The sequence below is a fragment of the Neovison vison genome, chromosome 8, assembly GCF_020171115.1.
Source record: "Neovison vison isolate M4711 chromosome 8, ASM_NN_V1, whole genome shotgun sequence".
In the NCBI taxonomy this organism is placed as follows: domain Eukaryota; kingdom Metazoa; phylum Chordata; class Mammalia; order Carnivora; family Mustelidae; genus Neogale; species Neogale vison.
In genome coordinates, this window is record NC_058098.1 from 89,752,313 (window position 1) to 89,776,782 (window position 24,470).

Below are 24,470 nucleotides of genomic sequence, written 5' to 3' on the forward strand. Positions count from 1 at the left end.
TCGGCGCAGCTCGAGCTGCGCTTTTGGCGGACGCCGGACGGAGGATGGGGCAAAAAGAAATGCAAACTTCCCCCACCCCCGGATCCGCACTCGCCCCCTCACCAACGGCAGATCCTGGACCTGGGCAGTCTCGCCCGGCACCCACCTCCCGAAGCAGCTTTAGGTCCCCGTGCTGGATCTCGTACAGTTGGATGACGCCGGTGCCCCGGGCGAAGTTGCCCATGGTCACAAATTTGGCGCTGCAGGGCACCCATTTACAGTCAAATACCGTGTAGTTGAGGCCCTTCTGGATATGGGCGATGATCTGAGGTTTCTCGAAGGCCGACATGGTCCAGCCTGTTTCCCCTCCAACCAGCAGCACATCCAAAGCCTGACAAAACACTAACCGGGAAACCAAACTCCAAACATAAACGACAGTTTCTTCCCCCCGCCCCCGCCCTTGCCGTAGTCGCCTTGTTCGCCCTGGCGAGCTGGGTTTAGTTGTCTCAGATAATGCCTGATGCGCTACTGAAAGTCAAGACGATAGTTCTTCACTGAGAGCACAAATATACTCATCGTGTTTACCTACTACCATTCCCACATACACATATTGGAGATGGCAATTGCTTCGGCTGTGAGTGGTGGAGCCAGAGGGGCACCACAGAAATCAGGCATAAATTAGGATGTCCCCGCCTTCCTACCCCAGCATATGCACAAAACCCTGCTTCAGGTCCCCTGCGTGGGACTCCTTAGGAAAAGGGGCGGAGGCCTGGGGCTGGTTGGCGGACGCTGGACCCTGCGTCGCGCGCCTGCGCGGTGCGGCGGCGCACGCGTTCGAGCCGGAAGCACATGTCGGAGCTGGAGATAACCGGGCATGGAAACGGAGATGGAGGCGCAGAGCGCGGGGGCCGAGGACGGCTTCACCCAAGTCACCCGCAAGGGTGGCCGGCGGGCGAAGAAACGGCAGGCTGAGCAGCTGTCCGCCGCGGGGGACGGCGGGGACGCGGGCCGCATGGACACGGAGGAGGCCCGGCCCGCGAAGAGGCCCGTTTTCCCTCCCCTCGCCGGGGATGGATTCCTGGTACTAGCGGGGACCGTGGGACGGGAAAGGGACCGGAGACAAAGGTGGGCCAAGCCGGTGGTCTCTGCGGGATGTTGAAAGTGCGGGGGCTCTTTTTCACTGACGTCCTTAAAGAAGTGACTGTCTTGTACGAAGTTCATTTTTTCAGTTAAAGAAAGCTTCTTGTGGAAGAGCCGTCAGTTCACAGCTCCACCTCCATCCCTCGATCCATCTCCCGACTTGTGTGTTCTTTTATTGTAGAGTGGGAAAGAAGAAACAAGGAAAATTCCAGTCCCAGCTAACAGATACACGCCATTAAAAGAGAACTGGATGAAGATATTTACTCCTATTGTAGAACATTTGGGACTTCAGATACGGTTTAACTTGAAGTCGAGGAATGTAGAAATTAGGGTAAGGAGAATGTCAACCATTTCGCAATATATTAGGGTATCTTTTTTCTACAGGGGTGGAAAAGCGTGAATAGACTTTCCTTAATGGGACTTATTTTGTTAAGTGGTCGTAATGCAGTTTTCTCAAGTAGTATAGTGAGTTTGAACTTCTTGAATGTCTTCAAAATCTGCTTCAGCACAAATGCTAGTTGAATTCATGAGGCGGACAAAAGGTCATAACCAAAATATTGGTTATGCCTGTGCGTGTATTTTATGATGCTCTTAGCAGAGCAGGGAGCCGGATATGGGCCTGGATCCCAGGACCCTGCAATCATGACCTGAGCTGAAAGCAGCCACTTAACTGAGACACCCAGGTGTCCCTGAACTTGCCTTTCACGTAGGGATCTAAGTCCCAAGTTCATCTGACCAACTCTTTGAACCTTTTTATGTCCACACCTGTGGGGGACTTTGCTGTTTGAAGAAAGCCCTCTACTGCATACTCTGTTTTCCAGCCTTGCTTCCAGGCATCCCTTGGAGTCTGGCTCAAGTGCTTTCTTCTTTAGGATTGCTGTGTGTTTCAGTCCTTTCTACGGAGCCTACACTCTTACTATGCTTGGCTGTCTTACGACTCGCAGAGGCATCAATTTGGATTCCACTCACACCTGTTGGGACTGCAGGATGCCAGGCACACAGTGGTGCTTTGGCATGCCCCACGTCATTTTAATCTTTCAGACAGGCCTGTGAAGTAGTCATATCCCCACCGTTTAGAAGTGAGGAAATGGAGTCAAAGGAGTAGGTTAGTCAGAGTCATCAAAGTCGTTCACTAACAGGTGAGTCTTGTTAGTCCTGAAAAGATCCCCCACTCTGACCTTTTTATTTTACAAATGAGAAAACTTAAGACCTGGAGCACCTATGGGACTTTCCCAAGTTCACATACAAGATTGGAACTGGGAGCTAGTTTTATATGTATATTATACAACCTTGCGTAGTTAGAAATTTGTCAAATATGTGGTCTCCTCAACTAAATTGGAGTCTTTGTGGAAGAATGGAAATGGTACTTTTGGAATCAGACCTGTTTCAGAACTCTGCCTTTTTCACATTTCAGTACTTCAGTTTTCTCAAATATAGAACTTAACGTATTACATAACTTTCAGAAGTTGTTGTGTGTGAAGCACCTTTGCGGTGCCTATCTCTTTTAGTGGCTGAGATTTTATGAATAGCAGCTATTTCTGCAGTTATCTACTAAAGCCTTTAAGGACAAGATCCTGCTTAAACCATTCATGGTAGTTAGTCCTGGAGTTGGTGCTTTGGGAAACATCAGCATATGATGACGATTATAAGCTGATGATCACTCCTAGTGTTGTACTAGAATATTTTTATTTCCAGTCATAATATGTGCCTCTTTCCTTTCTTTTTTTTTTTTTAAACAGACTTGTAAAGAAACCAAGGATGTTAGTGCACTGACAAAAGCAGCTGATTTTGTGAAAGCCTTTATTCTTGGGTTTCAGGTGGAGGTAAGTGATTTCATGACATCTAAAATAGGTGCTTAAAAACACTTAATATGAGGAGCACCTGGGGGGCCCAGTTGGTTAAGTATTGCCTTCACCTCAGGTCTTGATCCCAGAATCCTGGGATTGAACCCCGTACTGGTCTCCCCATTCTGTGAGGAGCTTGCTTCCCCCTCTCCCTCTGTCTGCTGCTCCCCCTACTTGTGTGCGCTCTCTTTATCAAATAAATAAAATTTTTTAAAACACACACACTTAATACGAATGTTTTAATGGTTGGGCTTTTTTAAAAAATTGAGTTTTCTAGGTCTGGTGAATTTTAACTTAATAGTTATTCTCAGGTATATAAATGCTAAATTCACAGCATTTATATTTATGTTATAGGACGCACTTGCCCTCATTAGGTTGGATGATCTCTTCCTAGAGTCTTTTGAAATTACAGATGGTGAGTATAAGGTGGTCTTTTCCTGTTAACTATTGTACTGCCGACTTTGTTTTGCTGGAGACTCTTAGCTTTCTAATAGCATCAGTTGTCCTGTATTATTAGCCAGTTTTAAAAATATATATTTTTTGTATCTTTTAGTAGGGAAATTTAGGTAGTGATTAAAGTTCATTACAGAGCAGGTGGTATCCTGGAATTGCATGTCTCCTGAGGCTTTGATCTCTCATTTAGTGAAACCCCTAAAGGGAGACCACCTGTCAAGGGCAATAGGAAGAATCGCTGGCAAAGGAGGAAAAACCAAATTCACCATAGAGAATGTGACACGGACACGGATAGTTTTGGCTGATGTGTAAGTATCTGATCTTGGAAAAATTATTGTCCTGATTTATATTTGACCTTCTGCTTGTTTCAAGAAGTCATAAAGTTTGTACTTTATGCATAATATTGCTACTGACTCTTTGTCAATATATGGTTCTGAATGAAATACATAGTTACCTCGAAAGCAGTTTAAGTTATCTGAGGAAATCTTGGGAATTCTAGTGTTTTTCCTTGGTTAGCAATAAAGAACAATAAAGGGCACATGGTGGCTCAGTTGATTAAGTGTCCGCCTTCGGCTGGGTTCCCTTGGGCTGGGAACCCGCCTTCTGTTGGGTTCACCTTCAGTTCGGGTTGCCTGCTTCTCCCTCTGCCCCTCCCCCTCTTCATGCTCATTCTTTCTCTCTGTCTCTCCCTCTCAAATAAATAAAATCTTAAAGAAAAAAAATAATAAAGGAAATGTTTAGAATTACTATTAAAAGAAGTTACATGACAGGTGAAGATTTAAATACTATCCGAGGGGACTCCTAAACCAATAGGAGACAGCAAGGAGTGGATTTTTTAATGCCATTGTGACTTTCCTTTTCAAGAAAGAAATATATGTGTATAGTTTTACACATATTTTAAAACTATATATAAAGGCCTTTCATAAAAGGACAATGAGTATTGCACGTTGGGTGAAAAACCTGGGAGCAGCTCTATGTGAACAGAAAGAAGATGATATAGGCTTAAAGTAAGGGTGCAGGAAGTCAAGCTGGGATTAGCCCTCGTGGGGGTTGAAGCTGCTGCGGGGCCAGGTTGGGGTTGCTGGCAGATGGTGTGGAGATTAGATAATGCCATGAAGTTGGGGGACAAAGCAGGTGACTGACAAGAGGAGGGACATGCCTGCGGCTAAGCATAGAAATAATATTTAAAATCATACTAACTTGGTTGTAAACTCGGGCTTACCATTTTTTAGAACCTAAATTTCAGACTCTCTTTTACACTCGAGGGATAACAATGATACCATGTTGATGCCCAGTTACTGGAAGACAGATTTATTATAATTTTGATCTTTGAGAGGGGAACCTGAGGGGGCCATGAAGAAAACTTGTTTTGCACTAGACATTTTAAAATATTTTGAAATGCATACGACATTTGTTAGTATCATACGTAGCCCTAAAAACCTTTGCTAATGTAGAAATCTAAAAATGCAATTGATGTGCTAATCAAATTATAGATACTATGATGTATCAAATTCTAAGTATAAGCCTGCTTCCCCCTCTCTCTGCCTGCCTCTCTGCCTAATTGTGATCTCTCTCTCTGTTAAATAAATCTTTGAAAAAAAATTCTAAGTATATTGATGTGTTAACATAAAATTTACTAGTCGAACTGGTTTTTTTAACAGCTTTACTGTGGTGTGATTTACATACAAAAAACATCACCGTATTTAGTATCCTGTTCAGTGAGTTTTGGCCAAATCTATAGTCCTTTGATCCCACCTCAGTCCCAGGCAATCACTGATCTTTCTGCCCTGGTTTTACCTTTTCTAGAAATTTATATAAATGGAAATACACAGTATGCAGCTTTTGGGGTATGGCTTCTTTTAATTAGCGTGCTGTTTTGAGTTTCTCCATTTCCTTGGGTATGTCAGTAATTTCTCTTTACTGCCAAGTACTCTCCTAAGGTATTGCATTTTGTTTATCCATTCAGGTTTGATGGACGTTTGGGCTGTTTTCAGTTTGGGTTATTATGAATAATGCTGGCTATTATTGAATTACTTTTGTATTTTTCGGGGTTTTTTTCCCCCAAATTGAATTACATACAACTTGAACTTGAGTATACTGTCTTGAGTGTTCAGTATAAATAGGCTAATTGGGAATCCACACATTCATCCACTTACTAATTGTGGTTAACCATAATGTGGACTAGTATGCACACATAGGTGTTGTTTTGATGAGTTGCTTATAACCTGGTGGTAAAATACAGTATGATGTGAGCAAGATAAGAAACTAAAAGCTATCCCCAATGTATTCAGTGCTTCAAATAGGAAATAGTGTTGCCTGCGTGTCCCGAGACCTCCATACCACCCCAGCCACTGCCCCATCATTTTGGTGGTTTTGGTAGCAAAACTGCTCACACTTCATTCGAGCTCACTGTTCCTCATCTTTCCTGCGCCACTGTCAAGAGTTTTTATCAAAGTTAGACACACACATACTTGAGCAAGCCCCAAATTTCTACCACCTACCTCTATTTCCTCTTCCTCAGAGGAACTAATTTCACCTCCTCCAGGTCATTTTAAAAAACTATCTCCAGATTTTCAAATACCATGTTTACATACCAGCTTTTTTTTCTTCATCATTGACTTTCTACCATAAAAGATGAAAATTTAGCTTTTTTTCATCTCTCCCCCAACTTCTACCCCGTGTACTCAGCCCTTCTGACAGCCAGGTTGCTCACGTGTCCCTGAGCTCCCCGTACGCTGTGGGTTTTGTGAGACCGGTGTTCCCTTTACCTGTGCACGGGGTCAGCGCTCGGTGTGTCGGCAGCCGGCCTGGGTGATGACTGTGATTCTGTGATTATTCTGTCTGCCCTTTACCACTTTGTTTTCACTTGAAAAAATTCTTACTCACGTTTGTGCTTTCTAATTATCAGTACAATTGAGTAAAAAGCTGTATGTCATCATATCTCCCCACGGTGTATCTGGGTGCATCAAACGTTTGAGCAGCCTCTCCTGGAGCCTGCTTCCTCAGAAGCACTGCTACCCTCTCGCCTGGCACCCGGTTGGCGGCCTAGGTTCTCCTTTCACCTGTGCTCTTCCGCTGTGTGAATCCCTTGGTTGTTGGGTTCTCTTCCCTGAGTATTCCTTAAGGTTCTTTTGTTTTGTTTTTCTTTTTTAATTTGAAATTTCATGGATTGCGAAATGAGCACCACAGTAGGTCTGGTTAACACCCATCACCACAGATACAAATTTGTTATTTTGTGTGTGAAACTTTTAAGATTTACTCTTAGCAACTTTCCATCATGTAGCACGGTGTTATTGACTAGATGACACGCTGTACCTTATATCCCCGGGACTTCTTTTCTAACTGGAAGTTTGTGCTGTTTGACCCCCTTCACTCAAGTTGCCACCCTGCCACCCCTGAGTACTCCTCATTTTGGTGCCACATATAGTCCATGAACTAGCTTAGCTAATATTTTTTAAGAACTTCTAGTTCCAAAGGTGTCCTCTCTCCTCGCCGACTATACAGTTCTGTTCTGTATGTTCTCAATGACATCCATTGAGAATTTTGAAGACATTGCTATACCCAGGCTTTCAGTGTTGCTGTTGAGAGGTCCAATGCCATTTTTATACCTGATTCTTCGAGCGTCCTAGCTGGCAGTTGTATTCTCTTCATCCAGTGTGTTCTGAAATTTCATAGTGCTATGTGTTAGTGTGGGTCTATTAATTTTCAGAAATTTTCTTGAATTACTTTGGTCTCGCTTTTCTTTCCCCCTTCCTATTTGGAATTCCTTTCTGTAACTCTATTCTTAATACCGTATGCTTGATTTATGGGTGCATGAAAATAGCTTTTCTGACCTTACTGATGTGATTTTGTTTTTGCTGTTTCATTCTTTTTCCCCCTGGTCTCCATTTCTCTTTCTTCACCTTGCTGGTTGTAGCCTCTGTTTTTTGTAGTAGATGCTTCCGTCAGATTCTGGAGATCCTCTGTGTGTGTGCCACATGTACAAGAGGGAGGCAGTAAAGAGCAGACCAGAAGTCCTGAGCTCATGGGGTCTGGAGCGTGGGGGACGCCAGCTGACCGTAGGCTTCGCTTAGGGTAATTGCCAGGCCGTTTCTGATGCATCTTTAAATCATTTTTTTTATTTCATTTATTTATTTGAGAGAGAGGAGGAGAGTGTAGAGGGAGAATGAGGAGCAGACTCCCTGCTGAGCAGAGAGCCAGACATGGGGCTCAATCCCAGGACCCGGGGATCATGACCGAGCCGAAGGCAGACGCTTGACTGACTGAGCCACCCAGGCCGCTTCTCTTTTGGACTTTTTTATTGAGCAGGTCAGGTTCCCACAGAGAAGCATTCTCTAGGCTCTTTGCTGCAAGACTTTGAAGCCTGGTTAAGGAAGATAGCTGGAGGTCTCAACATCCAGTGTGCAGATATTTGCTTCCTGTTGCCCGTTTTAACATGGCATTCCTACTTCAGCTGTGCCTGGACCCCTGGTCGAGACACCAGGTCTTTTACCTTTCCCAGGGAGCAACACCGCGCATCCCCCCACCATAATTTTGCCAGTTACGAGGGGTTGTTGCCTGATTGTACACAGAGTGGGGAAGAAAATCTAGATCATCTTGAACAGACTGTGTCAGTTTTGCCCCCATTTCAACATGCCTGAGCCTCTCTGGATGACTGAATGTTCTGTGATATTCCCCTGACAGTTTTGGTGTCAGTTCCTGACATTTTGGAAGATGGGCTCAACAAGACAAATACTGTATTATCCATCTTGAGTCAGTCAGCCAAGAATTTCCCTTTGTAGGATCTGGATGATCCTGAGTAGCAAAGAAATTCAGATAACCTTGAGAAAGCTTTGCAGTTGAAATCCAGATGCTTTAATTAAGTGCAATGTTACTTCCATTTCTGGGTACTTAATACCAGCTCTGCCATTGTGTAATGATGGGCAGGTGTGTTTATTTTTTTACTTGTAAAATTTCTTTCCTCATTTATAAAATGTGAATACCACCTACCTTAATAAAACTCATGTGAAGATTAAATGAGAACACATAAAGCCCTAGCACATAAAAATCACTCACTTGGTGGTAGCCATTATTAGCCAAGAATCTTAAAAAATTCATTTCTTAAAATTGTTTTTTTGTAGTTTTTATTGGGCTATAATACACATACCATAGAATTCTTCAAAATTATTTTTGGTGTATTTAAGAGTTGTGCTACCATCACCACCATTTTTATTTAAGAACATGTATTGTGATTTTCCAGAGTTTCTGGATCATGGGATTTAGTTAAGGAAATGCTTTTGTTGCTAACTTGTCTCACATTCTCTTGCAGGAAAGTTCATATCCTTGGCTCTTTCCAAAACATCAAGATGGCAAGAACTGCCATTTGCAACCTCATCCTGGGTAATAATAATGTATGATTATAATAGGGAATTTAGAACTCAAACCCCGTTTGCACATCAGCTCAAATTAAGCATAATGTTAAAGACCTCAAGTAGAAACTCTTAGAGGTTGGCAAATGTGGACCTAAAGAAAAAAGGAATATTTTTGCTTAGATTTCATCAGTCTGCTAGAGTAAAGAATTTATTGGGTTATAGTGCTTAAATCTTTCCTTTGTTCCCCTGAGGTGCAGTGAAAAGCCATTCCAGAATAGCGGGCAGTGTGTTTTAGGCTTCAACGAAAAGAGAGCTGCTGATCACCATCAGTCAACTTAATTGATGCACTTCGTCTTGTTTTTTGTTTTAAATTTTGAGGGTGAGCAAGCATGAGCAACTGGAAAGGGGGAGAGAATCTTAAGCAGACTCTGCACTGAGGGCCGACCCCAAGGCAGGGCTCTATCTGATGGCCCTGGGGTCATGACCTGAGCCAAAATCAAGAATCAGACATCCAACCTACTGAGCCACCCAGAGGCCCCAGTCCTGTTTTTCAAACTGTGCAGCAAAGTCAGTAACTTCTGGTACCAGTTATAGGATTGTAGTAGTTTGCTCTAAATGGGATTTTCCATCAGTGCCCAGATCTGACTGACTAGCTTCTTTTTTGAAATATTTAGATAAGTCTGTGCCTTTGACTCTTAGGATGTAAAATATTTTTGGAGAATATGTGGGTATGATTTATGGTTCTTCTGTTGATTTAAGAGCGATCCAGTGGAAAATGTGCTCTTTAGTTGTAGACCACCTATCATGTGTTTTCTATTTATGTGAGTATATATTTGTATAGATGTGTTTCTTTTCCTCTGCAGGAAATCCTCCATCAAAGGTTTATGGCAATATCCGAGCTGTGGCTAGCAGAGCAGCAGATCGATTCTGATTTCAAATCAGATACCTTTTGTCTTTGGACTCTAGAGAAAAAGCCCTTGCCCTCTGCACATGCTTATGAGAAACCACACGAAGAACTTTTCAGTCACGTTAAGCCTCCATCGCTTCTTCTATTCTCAGCCAGAAGCATCAACAGAAAGGTTTGATAATATTCACATGAAGCAACTTGAGGATAATTCCCCTGCCTGAATTTATTATCATTATTGTACTTATACATTAATTATAATTTGTCACTTCATTTTAAATAAAAGATTTACATAGTTTATAATTCTATTGAAACTTGTTTAAACAGTCCTATATGAATTTATTTATAACCTTTATAAATTTATAAACATTTCTTGTCTATGGAGTGTAATTAAAACAGTCAGCTTACAAAATCACTCTGAATCCTGACCCTTAATACTGAGTGGTATGTGGGCTTTTTAGAAGCAGTAGTTTGGAATTACTGTTGTGAACAAAGGCTAATCTTTTTACCTCTTTTGTAGTTTATAAAATTAAAGACATCACAAAGTTGATGTGAGGAAAGAATTCTATTTTTCAAATAAGCATTCGATGAAAGTAGGCCGACCTTACCAATGTTTCGGTAAAGGTAAAATATGGTAAAAGAATGTTTTTACAGGAAAATTATAAAATTCTGCAAATGTAAGAGCTTGTTTTAACTAGTGTCTGCATATTCAAATACTCATTTGGTAAGTATTTAATGTAAGTATTAATCTTTAAAGTACTTAATTTTAGCAAACACTAAGAGGTAGGTAGAATTCTGGACAATTGAGGCTGTTGGTGGATAAGGGGCAGAAAAAAAATCACTGTTCTTGTGGAGTTTTCATTTTATTTCAATAATCAAGGAAGACAGATGTGCAAAAATACCTAAATTCTGTCAGCAAAGAGAAAAATGCTCTGAGGAAGTAAAGAGTGGAGATAAAGATAAAGGAGATGCAGATGCAGCGATATGTTTACATCCTGTGGCCAGCACACACCTGAACAGACCTGGTGGCATTAGCTGTGAGGTCTCGTGGGGGAGACGGTACAAAGGCCCGCAGCAGCAGCAGGCCCAAAACTCCAGGAACCACAGGAGGCAAAGGCAGTGGGAAGCAGAGGAAGAGTGAGGAGTAAAGCAGTGAGTTAGTAGGTTGTAATGATTTGTGTTTTTAACTAGTGATAAAGCAGATCTATCTTTACTTATGGCTTATAGTCAAATATCAAACATCAGTTTATCAGGTTTTTTTTTAAAAAATCCAAAAGAAGGGAAAAAAGACTACCTCATAGGAAAAAAATACTCTCGTGGCTATGGAAGCCCAGCAAAGACAATTATGAACACACACAGGCAAGTTTCAAATATTTTATTTTCTTATTCATACAGTATGAAGTTTTCTAAAGATCCCACAAAATGACATTTCATGCAGAAGAAAAACTAAACATTCAACATAAACCCCTCCCCCACCCACACTAAAAAAAAAAAAAAAAAAAGGGAAAGGAAAAAAAAACCCTCGTTCCCCAGTAAGGAAATAATGTTTGCACTATTTTTCTGTAACGCCAGCCAAGATATGCACAAGCAAGAGAAATAGAAAGCATTTGCTAAAATATTTGTAACAAATACTTATGTACAAAAAATTCACAAAAGACTAGTTCCCCCTTGAAGCAGAGCACATGGCAGTTGACACTGGAACAGATCAAACCACTGGCTGGGATTATAAGCCACGTACTGATCCAGAGGAAGAAAGTTACATGTAGTGGAGATTTTCAGTTTGAACATTAACATTTCCAAAGTTTGGCAACATTATCTTTTAAAATTATGCAAATTATGTAAACAAGAGGTACATTTTAAATTGATCTACATGCAAAACTCCATGTCATGCAAGGACACCAAGCACCGGGATTTTTCTCTCACAGACAGAGCCCATGATGTGCAGCACTCAGTTGAAGGAACAGCGATGGCAGGCAGGTGTGCCCAATTTTAGATTCGTTTACCTTGATTCAACCTGCCCTTTTCCACTTATGATTATAAAACCATTTTTCTAGAAAAACTATACAGGGGAAGACTACTTTCCTAGAAAGCTAACCAAAACGTTTTCTTCCAGCCAATAGTACCTTTGCAGAAAAGGGAAGGGATAATATCTAGTGGTGGAACATGATAGGCTACTTTTATATCACACATTTAGTAAGTTAGCATCCATTACAAATATGGGCAAATCAAGAAAGAAAACCATCATGCACTCTCTATGCCTTGTGGTAAAGACATTCAAAAGGTATAAACTGAGATAAAATTTTGCTCTTCTGTGGCATCAAAACTAGTAAGACTTTTCCATTTAAGTCACAAATATATGTGGGTGTTCAGATATACACATGCGCATTAAGTATCACCAATTTTTAGATGAGCTGCAAGTCTTTTGAAACAAGGGTAATTTACGGGTCAAAGGTAAGTTTAATGACAAACTGTTTACCCACATACTGAAATGAATGGATATCTTTAGTACATGATTCCATCAGGTATTATTAAGAAATGTCTAAAGAAAATCGTGATTGCCTCAAATGGCTTCTGGCCTTTCCACAACTGATAACTTAGGTTGATTCAGGGACACTTACTAAATGTAATGGCTCCTAGTTAAGAAATAACAACGAAGCAGCCACAAGCTCTGTGCAGTGACTATATGAACACAAGAATGAGCTCTTGGCAGGAGCACTGCACTACACTTTCTCCTCAAGCAGGGATGTAGTAAAAGCTGCTCAGCAATGAGACATAGTCCCTGGAAATATCTTCATAGGTATAAATAAAATTACAAACTCCTTTGTTACAAAAATGTAATTCAGGTAAATAATAGGACGTTAACAAATGCTTTGTCAATCTCTCAAAGGAGAAAGCACAGGAAAAGGAAAATAGCTGGCCTAACACCCGGCTCAAATTGTACAATTTTCTATCTATATATAAAACTGTGTGAAATAAAAGTAAGGATGTTTTATGTTCTGCTTGGCACTTTTGTACTCTATCATTTTGTTTCTGAATCAAGTAGATTAAATTAAAGCCAACCTACTACACATATAGAAAGCTACATATATCTATATATAAATATTTACATATGTATATATAGATACTTTCTCGTTATAAAAGATGAAGAAAAATAAATTAAAAAGCCAACCCCTTCCCTTTCTTCACCACATTGATATGCTCTTTTCATGCTGCTGTCCTTCAGACTTTAAAGTGCTACACTGAGTTATTGAGAGAATAAGAGTTCAATAACACTTAGTTGGCTTCATGAGGCTCGTGTTGGAAAATGTGGCTTCACAGAGAAAAATACTTCCATTTAAATACACAGAGAGCATTGCTGGACGTCTTGAGCAGATCTTCAGAGATGGAGAAGAAAGCAAAAGTGTTGGGTGGTACTCTTTTAAAAAGAGTCACACATCTACCACCATCTTTTTGTGGATATCTAGGCCACCTACAACCTGCAACAGATAGGAACAAATCAAGCTTAACCATGTCTGAAAACTTTACTAGTCTAACCACTTGAACCAAAATTAAAATTTAAAAAATACACTACACTTTATTCTCAGAAATTGGCTTTTTTTATTGTTTTTGTTTTTAAACCTGTACTACCTACCTCTAGTTAGAATTTTCATGGCTTCTTCCAGGATAATGGGCATTTTCCTGTGTTCTAGGACAATGGTTGGCAAACTTAAAAGGGCCACAGAGTATTTGAGGCTTTGTAGGCCACATGTAATTTCTCTTGGCATTTCCTTCTCCCGCTTTTTTTGTTTTTTAAAAGATTTTATTTATTACAGAGAGAACTCGAGCAGGAGGAGGTGCAAAGGGAAGAGGAGCAGCAGACTCCCTGCCGAGCAAGGGCTCAATCCCAGGACCCAGAGATCATGAACTGAGCCAAAGGCAGATGCTGAACTGACTAAGCCTCCCACAGGTGCCCCTTTCTCTCACTTTAACACTTTAAAAAAACGTAAACTGTTCTAAGCTCAAAGACACAATACAGGCCATGGGAAGGATCTGACCCACTCTATTTGCCAACCCCTGCTTTTATATAAAGTTTCATATCAAGTAATAATCAAAGGTCTGCATAAAAATTTGTCCACAAAATCCAAATATGGGCTTAATTATCAGTCTACTCTAGAAGGTAGTAAAAGGTACCAAATGAGTAAACTTTTCTGCACATTATTTTCCCATGGGCTTGAAGATGTTGTTACAGACATCTCAGTGAATAATGACATGGTAATCTACAAGTGTAATTACCTATATTTGGAGGATAGTCTATTAAGTACAGTCTACCTAAAGAAAGTAGGTAAGTCATAAATGTTCACAGCTTGATGAATTTTCCCCGAGTAATCACCCAAGTAACTAGCACCCAGACGGTCTCCGGGACTCCTCTGTGGCCTGCCTTCCAGCCATCTCCCTCCTACCCTACCACACACACAGAGGGAGCCACTACTGTGACTCTAACAACCTGGATTAGTTTGAGATCTTTTTCGTGCCTGACTTGCTTCACCGAACACATTTTTGCTAATCCATGTTGTTGGGTATAACTGCATCTGTATTATTTTTAAACTAAGTTAAGCTTAAACTTACTTTGAAAGTTTATTTGAAAAATAAAGCTTAAACAGCTAATTGGTGCTACAACTTCTGCTATGAAAACATAGAGGTGCTACGCTGCCCTCATTCTCTGTGTCCTTTTACATACAGATGACCATTTAGACTTTTCAACTAATATTCAGTATTTCCCTATAGGTCTCTAAATAACATTCCAAAATTGCCTTCTCTTCTGTTTAAAGCTGTAGGCATTATCCACTAATTTCCCACCACATAAGAGGAAGATTTAGCTCTCACATACACATATCCCTCCCATCTATCTCCTACCCCAAATACTTCACACACTACCCTTCCAATAGTTCCAGCTTCATTTTGATTAGGCAAATTCAGCATTTTAATTATAACTATATAAAATACTATTTATAGCAAAACAATTGCATACTGCACATCTGTTCTGCTACAGTTAATAATTCTCTTTTTCTTTGCTGGGTATTTTATGTATTTCACTAATTCAGTCTCAAACTTTTGTTCTAAATATGTTCAAATAGATGATGTAATTCTATCAATTTTATTATCTTGAAATTATTCCCAGAGCTTTCCCACCTGCTGCAATCCAGGCCTGTCATCTCTGGACCTTGCTTCACCATGCCGGAAATTTCCTTCTCTCATGTTGGACCTCTGCTTCCTAGACCCCTCATTATCATTTTTTATTTACAACTTTATTATAGTGGAAGCATATCTTCTATTAGTTTCCCAAAAAGGGAAGCCTTGCAGTACTAGAAAATGTCTTCATTCTTCCATCCAGTTGAGTTTGCAGAGAATTCTAGTTCGGAAATAACTGTCCCTTAGAATTGCAAAGGCAGTGCTCCACTGTGTTCTAGTTCCTACTATGCTGCTGAGAAGTCTGATGTCCTGATGATTTTTGAGTCTTTGTATAAAGCCCCTCCCCACCACCCTTCTATCCCTGGTCTTTGGAAGTTGGATCGCCATCTCTGTTTTCCCTTTTAAAATTCCATGACACTATGCTAGCCCCAGAGTATTTTTAATTTTTTAAAACCTTTTTTTTTTTTTAAGATTTTATTTATTTATTTGACAGAGATAAGTAGGCAGAGAGGCAGGCAGAGAGAGGAGGAAGCAGGCTCCCTGCTGAGCAGAGAGCCCGATGCAGGGCTCTATCCCAGGACTCTGGGATCATGACCTGAGCCGAAGGCAGAGGCTTTAACCCACTAAGCCACCCGGGTGCCCTGACCCAGAGTATTTTTATATACTATGCTAGATACTCAGTAACCCTTTCAGTCAGGTAACAATATTCTGGTTCATTACTTTTGATTCATTTATAGTGACTTCCTTCCCTCCATTTTCTCGCTGGAAATTCTAGCATTCAAGTATTAGACTTCCTGCAATGGATCTCCAAATTTAAATTTCTAAGAACTCTCATATATTATCTAAGTTTTAAGGATTCAGTATATTATATGCCTGAGAATGACATTTTTGTTTCAGAGGTATCAAAAGGGAAATGTGCTTATCTTTACTTACTCTCCCTTCCCACTACACTCCAACCCTTACCCCCCAATCTATGCCTCCCGCTTTCCAGCCTACAGATTTCATCCTCTCCAATCTCCCACTATAGGGCAGGAGAGTCTGAAGAGCAGGAAAGGAGATCTAGTGAGCTAAATGCCTCTTAGACTAAGCCATTCTGTTTTTAGCTTCACCTTCATCCCCACTTTCACTTACCCTGAGCCACCAGTTTTTGAGCCTTTCAGGGATTCTGCATTATAAATCAAGCTGCTTCTCAGCTCTCCGGGCTGATAGCTTAGAATTCATTTTTTTCTCCTGTTAAGTCAGCATACCTTACTTACAAGCTGTTGAATCTAGTTGTTATCCTCCCTACTGTCTTGTCTTGTGGGTTCATAAACCTTTAACTTTTTAGTTTCACTAGAGTTTGGAGAGCAAGCAAAAGTAAATACAGTTCACCCTTAAACAGCACAGGGCTTAGGGATACCAACCCCCCTATGCAGTCAAAAATCCATGTGTAACTTCTGACTCTCCCAAAGCTTAACTATTAATACCCTACCGTTAACTGAAAGCCTAGCTATTAACATAAACAAAACATTTTGTATGGTATATGCGTTATATACTGTATTACAATGAAGTAAGCTAGAGAAACATTAAAATCACAAGACAAAAAATATGTACTTTACAAAAAAAAAAAAAAAAAAACCTGCACATAAGTGGGAAAGTACAGATTAAACCTGTGTTGTTCAAAAGTCAATTGTACGCATGTTCAGGTCAACCCCAACTTTAATCCTGTCGCTAATCATTTCTATTTTATCTGTTTATGTTAACTATTCTGAAAATTTTAAAGAAGCAAACAAGCGTAAGTGATCTCTTAAAGTAATGTCCCATCTCTTTCATTGCTGTAGCTTGAGAAACCGAAATTAAAAAGGACTCAATGAAGCCAAAGTTATGGGCTTGATCAATGTTCAGTAAAGTTGGTTTAAACACAAAAATTTTTCTAAACTCCTGAACTATGCTCAAAAATACAAAAGGAATTTATCATAAATACCAGAAATGAAATCAAAGCGTAGCTTATGTCTTTAGTATCATTTCTATACCTAAAGATATATTTTAATTTCCTTCCACTGACTACTGATTTATATATAATTTTAATTTACATCTTATATTTACTAAATATAAATGGAGTCTTCATCTCTGTACATCTCTTCCACATCACTGGGCAAGAGTTTTCCATTTTTATTTGTTCCCTCAAGGCTCAGGATTTCTTCTTTCCTTCTTTATTTTTTAAATATTTTATTTATTTGACAGAAATCACAAGTAGGCAGAGAGATAGAAGAGGAAGCAGGCTCCCTACAGAGGAGAGCCCAATGCAGGGCTGGATCCCAGGACCCTGAGATCCTGACCTGAGCCGAAGGCAGAGGCCTCAACCCACTGAGCCACCCAGGCGCCCTTTTTCCTTCTTTTAAAAGCTGGGTACTATCTGTGTTGCCACTGCCAGCCTGGTCTCCTGTCACACTCACTCTGACATAAGTCATTCTGTGATCTTTGGCAATGAAGAGACAGACAGATGACAAACCCTTGTACCAGTACCACCAGGCAACAGTTCAAAGTCCCAAATCTCACACTTAACTCTCTTCCTTTTTTTTCTTCTAATTATTTTTTACTTAAATTCAATTAACTAACATACATTATTCATTTCACAGGTACAGGTCTGTGATTCAACAGTCTTATGTAACACCCAGTGCTCATTACATCACGTGCCCTCCTTAATGTCCATCACCCAGTTAACCTCATCCCCCCCACCTTCTCCCCTCCAGTAGTTTCCTATGATTAAGAGTCTCTTAAGGGTTTGTCTCCCTCTCTGATTTGTCTTATCTTTCCCTCCCTTCCCCTTGCTCTCTGTAACAGTTTCTTAAATTCCACATATGCGTGAGATCATATAATTGCCTTTCTCTGACTTTCACTTAGGATAATACCCTCTAGTTCAATCCATGTCATTGCAGATGGCAAGATTTCAATTATTCTGATGACTGAGTAGTATGGTATTCTATGTGTATTACACATCTTCTATCTGTTCATCTGTCAATGGACATCTGGGCTCTTTCCACAGTTAAGCTATTGTGGACATTGCTGCTATAAACACTGGGGTATAGGGGACCCTTTCGATCACTACATTTTTATCTCTGGGGTAAATACCTATTAGTGCAATTGCTGGATCATAGAGTAACTCTATTTTCAGCTTTTTGAGGAACCTCCATACTGTTCTCTAGAGTGGTTGCACCAGCTTGCATTCCCACCAACAGCGTAAGAGGGGTCTCCTTTCTCAGCATCCACACCAACATCTGTTGATTTCTAACTTATTAGTTTTAGTCATTCTGACTGGTGTGAGGTGGTATCTCATGGTTTTGATTTGTAGTTCCCTGATGCCAAGTGACACTGAACATTTTTCATGTGTCTGTTGGCCATTTGGATGTCTTCTTTGCAGAAATGTCTGTTCATGTCTTCTGCTCATTTCTTGGTTGGACTATTTGTTCTTCAGGTGTTGAGTTTGATAAGTTCTTTATCGATTTTAGATACTAGCCCTTTATCTGATTCAGACATTGGCAAATATCTTCTCCCAGTCTTTGGCTGTCTTTTGGTTTTGTTGACTGTTTCCTTTGCTGTGCGGAAGCTTTTATCTTCATGAAATCCCAACAGTCCCTTGCCTTTGTAGATATGTCTAGCAAGATGATGCCAGGGCGGAGGTTAGAGAGATTGCTGCATGTGTTCCCCTCAAGGATTTTGATGGATCCCTGTCTCACATTGAGGTCTTTCATCCATTTTGTATCTATTTTTGTGTATGGTGTAAGGAAGTGGTCCAGTTTCATTTTTCTGCATGTGGCTGTCCAATTTTCCCAACACCATTTGTTGAACAGACTTTTTTCCATTGGACATTCTTTCCTGCTTTGTCAAAGATTATTTGACCATATAGTTGAGGGACCATTTCTGGAGTCTCTCTCCTGTTTCACTGATCTATGTGTCTGTTTCTGTGCCAGTACCCTACTATCTTGATTACAGCTTTATAACAGAGTCTGAAGTCCAGAATTGTGATGCCATCATCTTGGCTTTTCTTTTTCAACATTCCCCTGGTTATTCGGGGTCTTTTCTAGTTCCACACAAACTTTAGGATTATTTGTTCCAGCTCCGTGAAAAAAGTTGGTGATATTTTGATAAGGAGTGCACTGAATGTATAGATTGCTCTAGGGAGCATAGACATTTTAGCAATATTTATCCTTCCAAATCATGAGCATGGAATGTTTTTCCATTTCTTTGTGTCTTCCTCAATTTCATTCATGAGTGTTCTGTAGTTTCCTTTGCTTATTTGGTTAGATTTATTCCTAGGTACCTTATGGTTTTTGGTACAATTGTAAATGGAATCAACTCCTGAATTTCTCTTTCTTCTGTCTCATTGTTAGTGTATAGAAAGGCAACTGATTTCTGTGCACTGATTTGATATCCTGCCACTTTGCTTAACTCCTGTATGAGTTCTAGCAATTTGGGGGTAGAGTCTTTTGGGTTTTCTGCATATAGTATCATGTCATCTGTGAAGAGTGAGTTTGACGACTTCTTTACCAATTCAGATGCCTTTTCTTTCTTTTTGTTGTCTGTGCTGGCTAGAACTTCTAGTACTGTGTTGTGGTTAGAAGAGACATCCCTGTCGTGTTCTTTTTTTTTTTAAAGATTTTATTTATCCATTGGACAGACAGTAGTAGTAGACACAAGTAGGCAGAGAGGCATGCAGAGCCCTGTCGTGTTCTTGACTTTAGGGAAAACGCTCTGTTTTTCCCATTTGCTGTGGGCTTCTCATAGATGGCTTTTATGATACTGAGGTATGTATCCTCTGTCCCTACATTGTGAAGAGTTTTAATCAAGAAAGGATGCTGTACTTTGTCATGCTTTTTCTGCATCTATTGAGAGGATCCATATGGTTCTTGTCCTTTCTTTTATTAACGTAGTATATCATGTTGATTGATCTGCAAATGTTGAACCACCCTTGCAGCCCAGGAATAAATCCCACTTGGTCATGGTGAATAGTCTTTTTAATGTACTGTTGGATCCTATTGGCTAGTATCTTGGTGAGAATTTTTGCATCCATGTTCATCAGTCTTTTGTTCTCCTTTTTGATGGGACCCCTGTCTGGTTTGGGGATCAAGGTAATGCTGGCATCATAAAGTTTGGAAGTTTTCCTTCCATTTGTTTTTTGAAAACTGCTTCAGAGGAATAGGTATTAATTCTTTAAATGTTTGGTAGAATTCCCCTGGGAAGCTCTGGCCCTGGACCCTTGTTTGTTGGGAGATACTTGATGATTGCTTCAATTTCCTTGGTTATGGATCTGTTCAGGTTTTCTATTTCTTCCTCTTTCAGTTTTGGTAGTTTGTACATCTCTAGAAATGCATCCATTTCTTCCATATTGTCCAGTTTGCTGGCATATAGTTGCTCATAATATGATCTTACAATTGTATTTCTTTGGTGTTGGTTGTGATCTCTCCACTTTCATTCATGATTTTATTTGGGTCTTTTTTCTTTCTGATAAGTCTGGCCCGGGGTTTATCAGTCTTAATAATTGTCTCAAAAGACCAGCTCCTAGTTACATTGACCTGTTCTACTGTTCTTTTGGTTTCTATTTCACTGATTTCTGCTCTGATTTTTATTAAGTCTCTTCTCCTGCTGGATTTAGGCTTTCTTTGCTATCCTTTCTCCAGCTCCTTTAGGTGTATGGTTAGGTTGTATATTTGAGACCTTTCTTGTTTCTTGAAGAAGGTTTTTATTGCTGTATACTTCCTTCTTAGAACTGCCTTTGCTGCATCCCAAAGGTTCTGAACAGTTGTGTTTTGTTTTCATTTGTTTCCATGAATTTTTAAAATAATTTCCTGGTTGATCCATTCCATCTTTAGTATGATTCTCTTTAGCCTCCATGTATCTAAGTTTCTTCCAAATGTTCTTGTGATTAAGTTCAAGTTTCAAAGCACTACGATCTGAAAACATGCAGGGAATGATCCCAGTCTTTTGGTACAGGTTGAGACCTAATTTGTGATCCAGTATGTGATCTATTCTGGAGAATGTTCCATATGCAGCACTCAAGAAGAATGTGTATTTCTGTTGCTTTAGGATGGAATGTTCTGAATATTATCTGTGAAGTCCATCTGGTCCAGTGTGTTATTCAAAGCCCTTGTTTCCTTGTTGATTTTCTGCTTTGACAATCTGTTCATTGCAGTGAATAGGGTGTTAACATCCCCTACTATTATTGTATTATTATCAATGTGTTTAATTTTGTTATTAATTGGTTTATGTAATTGGCTGCTCCTATGTTAGGGCCATAAATATTTACAATTGTTAGATCTTCCGTTGGATAGACCCTTTAATTATAATACGTGTCATTCCTCATCTCTTATTACAGTCTTTGGCTTAAAATCTAGTTTATCTGATATAAGGATTGCCACCCCAGCTTTCTTTGGATGTCTATTAGCATGGTAAATTGTTTCCCACCCCCTCACTTTAAATCTGGAGGTGTCTTTGGATCTAAAATAAGTCCCTTGCAGACAGAGTATCAATGGGTCTTGCTTTTTTATCCAATCTGATACCCTAATTATCTTTTGATTATGGCATTTACCCGTTTACATTCAGAGCAACTACTGAAAGATGTGAATTTAGTGCCACTGTAATACCTATAAAGTCATTGTTTCTGTGGGTTGTCTCTGTTCCTTTCTGGTCTTTGTTACTTTTGGGCTCTCTCTTTGCTTTATTTTAAAGGGGATCCTTTAAAATATTAAAGGATCCCCTTTAATATTTCTTGCAGGCTGGTTTAGTGATCACAAATTCTTCTAATTTCTGTTTGTCCTGGAAGCTCTCTCCTTCTATTCTGAATGACATCCTAGCTGGATGAAGTATTCTTGGCTGCATATTTTTCTCATTTTGAACCCTGAATGTATCACGCCAGTCCTTTCTGGCCTGCCAGTTCTCTATGGTTAGGTCAGCTGCCAATCTAATATAGGTTAGCTTATATTTTATATTTAAGATTATTATATTAGCTTATTATTCTTTAGCTTATATTTTGCTTGTATTTTATATATAAGATTAGCTTATATATAGTTATATATATAACCTACAGGGTTACAGACCTCTTGTTCTGGAGCTGCTGAATTTTCTCTCTGAGATTTCCAAGTTTCACTAGTACATGTCTGGCTGATGATCAAGTTTTATTGATTTTGAGGAGGGTTCTCTGCGCCTCCCAGACTTGAATGCATGTTTCTTTCCTGTGATTGGGTTAGTTTTTAGCTATAATTTGCTCCAACATACCTCTGCCCCTCCCACCCACATCTTTTCCCTCTTCTTCTGGGATCCCAAATATTCTAATATTTTTTTCACTTTATGGTATCACTTATCTCTCAGTTTCTCCCTTCATGATCCAGTAGTTTATCTCCTTTTCTCAGCTTCTTTATTCTCCATCATTTTATCTTCTCTATCACTAATTCTCTCTTCTACCTCATTTATACCAATAGTTAGAGGCTCCATTTTTTATTGTATCACATTAATAGCCTCTTTTAATTTTGACTTACTAGATTTTAGTTCTCTTATTTCAGAAAGGGATTCTTTAGTGCCTTCTATATTTGTTTGTTTTTTTTTTCCAAGCCCAGTTAGTATCTTTATAATCGTTATTCTCAGCTCTAGTTCTGGTATCTGTCTTGTTGATCAGATCCCTGGCAGTCAAGGATCTGCTTCCTGTTCTCTTTTTTGAGGTGAGTTTTTCTATCTTGTCATTCTTGCAGAAAGTGATCACTTTTCTATTTGTATTGCAGCAATTCTTAGATCTCTGGCTGAGTTCACAGGTGTTCAGAATGATTTTATAACTATCTAGCTTAATTCCTGGGACCAGACAATACTAAGGTCTCCTACACCTCCACAATCTTGGACTCCTCCCCCTCCTACTCAAGCTTAACTCTCTTCCAAAAAGACACCATCTGTTCTTTAGAGTACCGCCCTACTTTTTCAAACAACATGCAGACAGCATCCCCTTGAGATGAAAGAAGATACTTAAAGGAGAATATGAACTTCTTACTTAAATGCCAAAATCACAACTTTAGTCCTTACATGACACACAGTTTGTTTTTCTTTGTATGATTTAAATAAAAAATGAAAAGAAAAGAAGAAGGGAAATCTTCCTTTAGAAGCCTCCAATAGTAACTGAAAAATTTCAAAACGTTTTTGTTATCTCTGCCTTGCCTTCTGGAGTCTCTAGCTTATAGTTAAAACTCCTTAAAATGTATCAAAAGGCTAGTATCTTTGCTTTAGGGGCAAAATAGTGAAAGAAGATAAATGGTTGTGTTGCTGTTTGGAAGCAGAGAGTGGTGGCAAAACCCTAGACATACTGAAGAAAGGCAATGAACTGGAAGGTAAACAGTGGCCCCAGTTTCTACCTCGCATTAGTTTTCTTACCCCCCATAACTGTGGGCCCTTACCCTACCACACAAAGAACCAGCCAGTAATAGCTTGGGAGCAGGGAGGGGTAGAATCACCATTTACACTGCCTCACTGATGAGTCTAAAATCCATGTAGACTCCATTTCTATTGTCCTCATGAAGCCAACCTTCCAGATGCCTAGCTGAAACTCATCAACACATACATACCTTCCACAAGGTTTTCAAACATATTTATTTTTAAAGAAACCTTAAGAATACACCTTGGTTATAATTTGAGGGACTACCAACAATAAGTTATTAGTACCATTCTTGTGGTGTATTATCAGATAATCACTGAGAATATGAATTCCTAATAATAATAATTGTTATTAACAATCACAAGGAACAAGGGCCATTAGGCAAAATCAAATATATCAATTTCTAGGGCAAAAAATGTATAAGGAATTCTCTAGTAAGTAATTTTGTTAAGTTTTTAAAAAACCCAACTATTGGAAGAACCAGCTCTTTTGTACTTACGGCACAGAATTCTTCAAAGGATATTCTTCCATCTCCATCCTTATCTGCATTTATTATGGTTTTGTCTACAATTTGCTGTAACTGTGTATCTTTCAGATTGTTCCCCACCATCATCTTCAGCACCTGGAAGAGTTCCCCATTGGAAATATAGCCATCTTTATCCATGTCATAGATACGGAAAGCAACTAAAAAAAAAAGAGAGTAAGGAAAATCAATGACAATTATAAGGCAACCACAAGTAAATACTTGAATCAGGAAGAAAAAAAGTAAGCATTCAAATATCTAGAATTAGAACTATGATGTAGCTCCTTCCCACATTTGATCCTGCCTCTAGGAGCAGTTAGACATAGTTGGGTAAGAGTATGGACTTTGGTGGGGTGCCTGGGTGGTTCAGTAGGTTAAAGCCTCTGCCTTTGGCTCAGGTCATGATCCCAGGGTCGTGGGATCGAGCCCCGCACTGGGCTCTCTGCTCAGCCCGCCGCCCCCTCTCTGCCTGCTTCTATGCCCACTTGTGATCTGTCAAATAAATAAAATCTTTAAAAAAAAAAAGAATATGGGCTTTGGAGTCAAGAGTGCTTGGCCAATTAGCATACCTGAGGGTTAAGTTATTTAGCTTTGCTAACCTTCAGTTTCTACACATAAAATAGGGAATAATAACCATTCCACCGTACCAGGTTCTTTAGAGTACTTTATGATGAGAAATAATACATGTGAATTGCTGAGAACAGTGTCTGAAACATGG

The 24,470-nt window shown here is 39.7% G+C and overlaps 1 protein-coding gene across 1 annotated transcript in view; it reads right to left on the reverse strand.

Annotated features, from left to right (window-relative positions):
- Positions 1–24,470, reverse strand: part of DNAAF10 (dynein axonemal assembly factor 10) — a 108,555-nt gene that overhangs the window by 22,324 nt on the left and 61,761 nt on the right. The window contains 5 exon segments of the mRNA XM_044264115.1: positions 146–605; positions 681–739; positions 742–1,039; positions 22,092–22,093; positions 23,729–23,913. Coding sequence (XP_044120050.1) covers positions 146–605; positions 681–739; positions 742–1,039; positions 22,092–22,093; positions 23,729–23,913 — 1,004 coding nt within the window.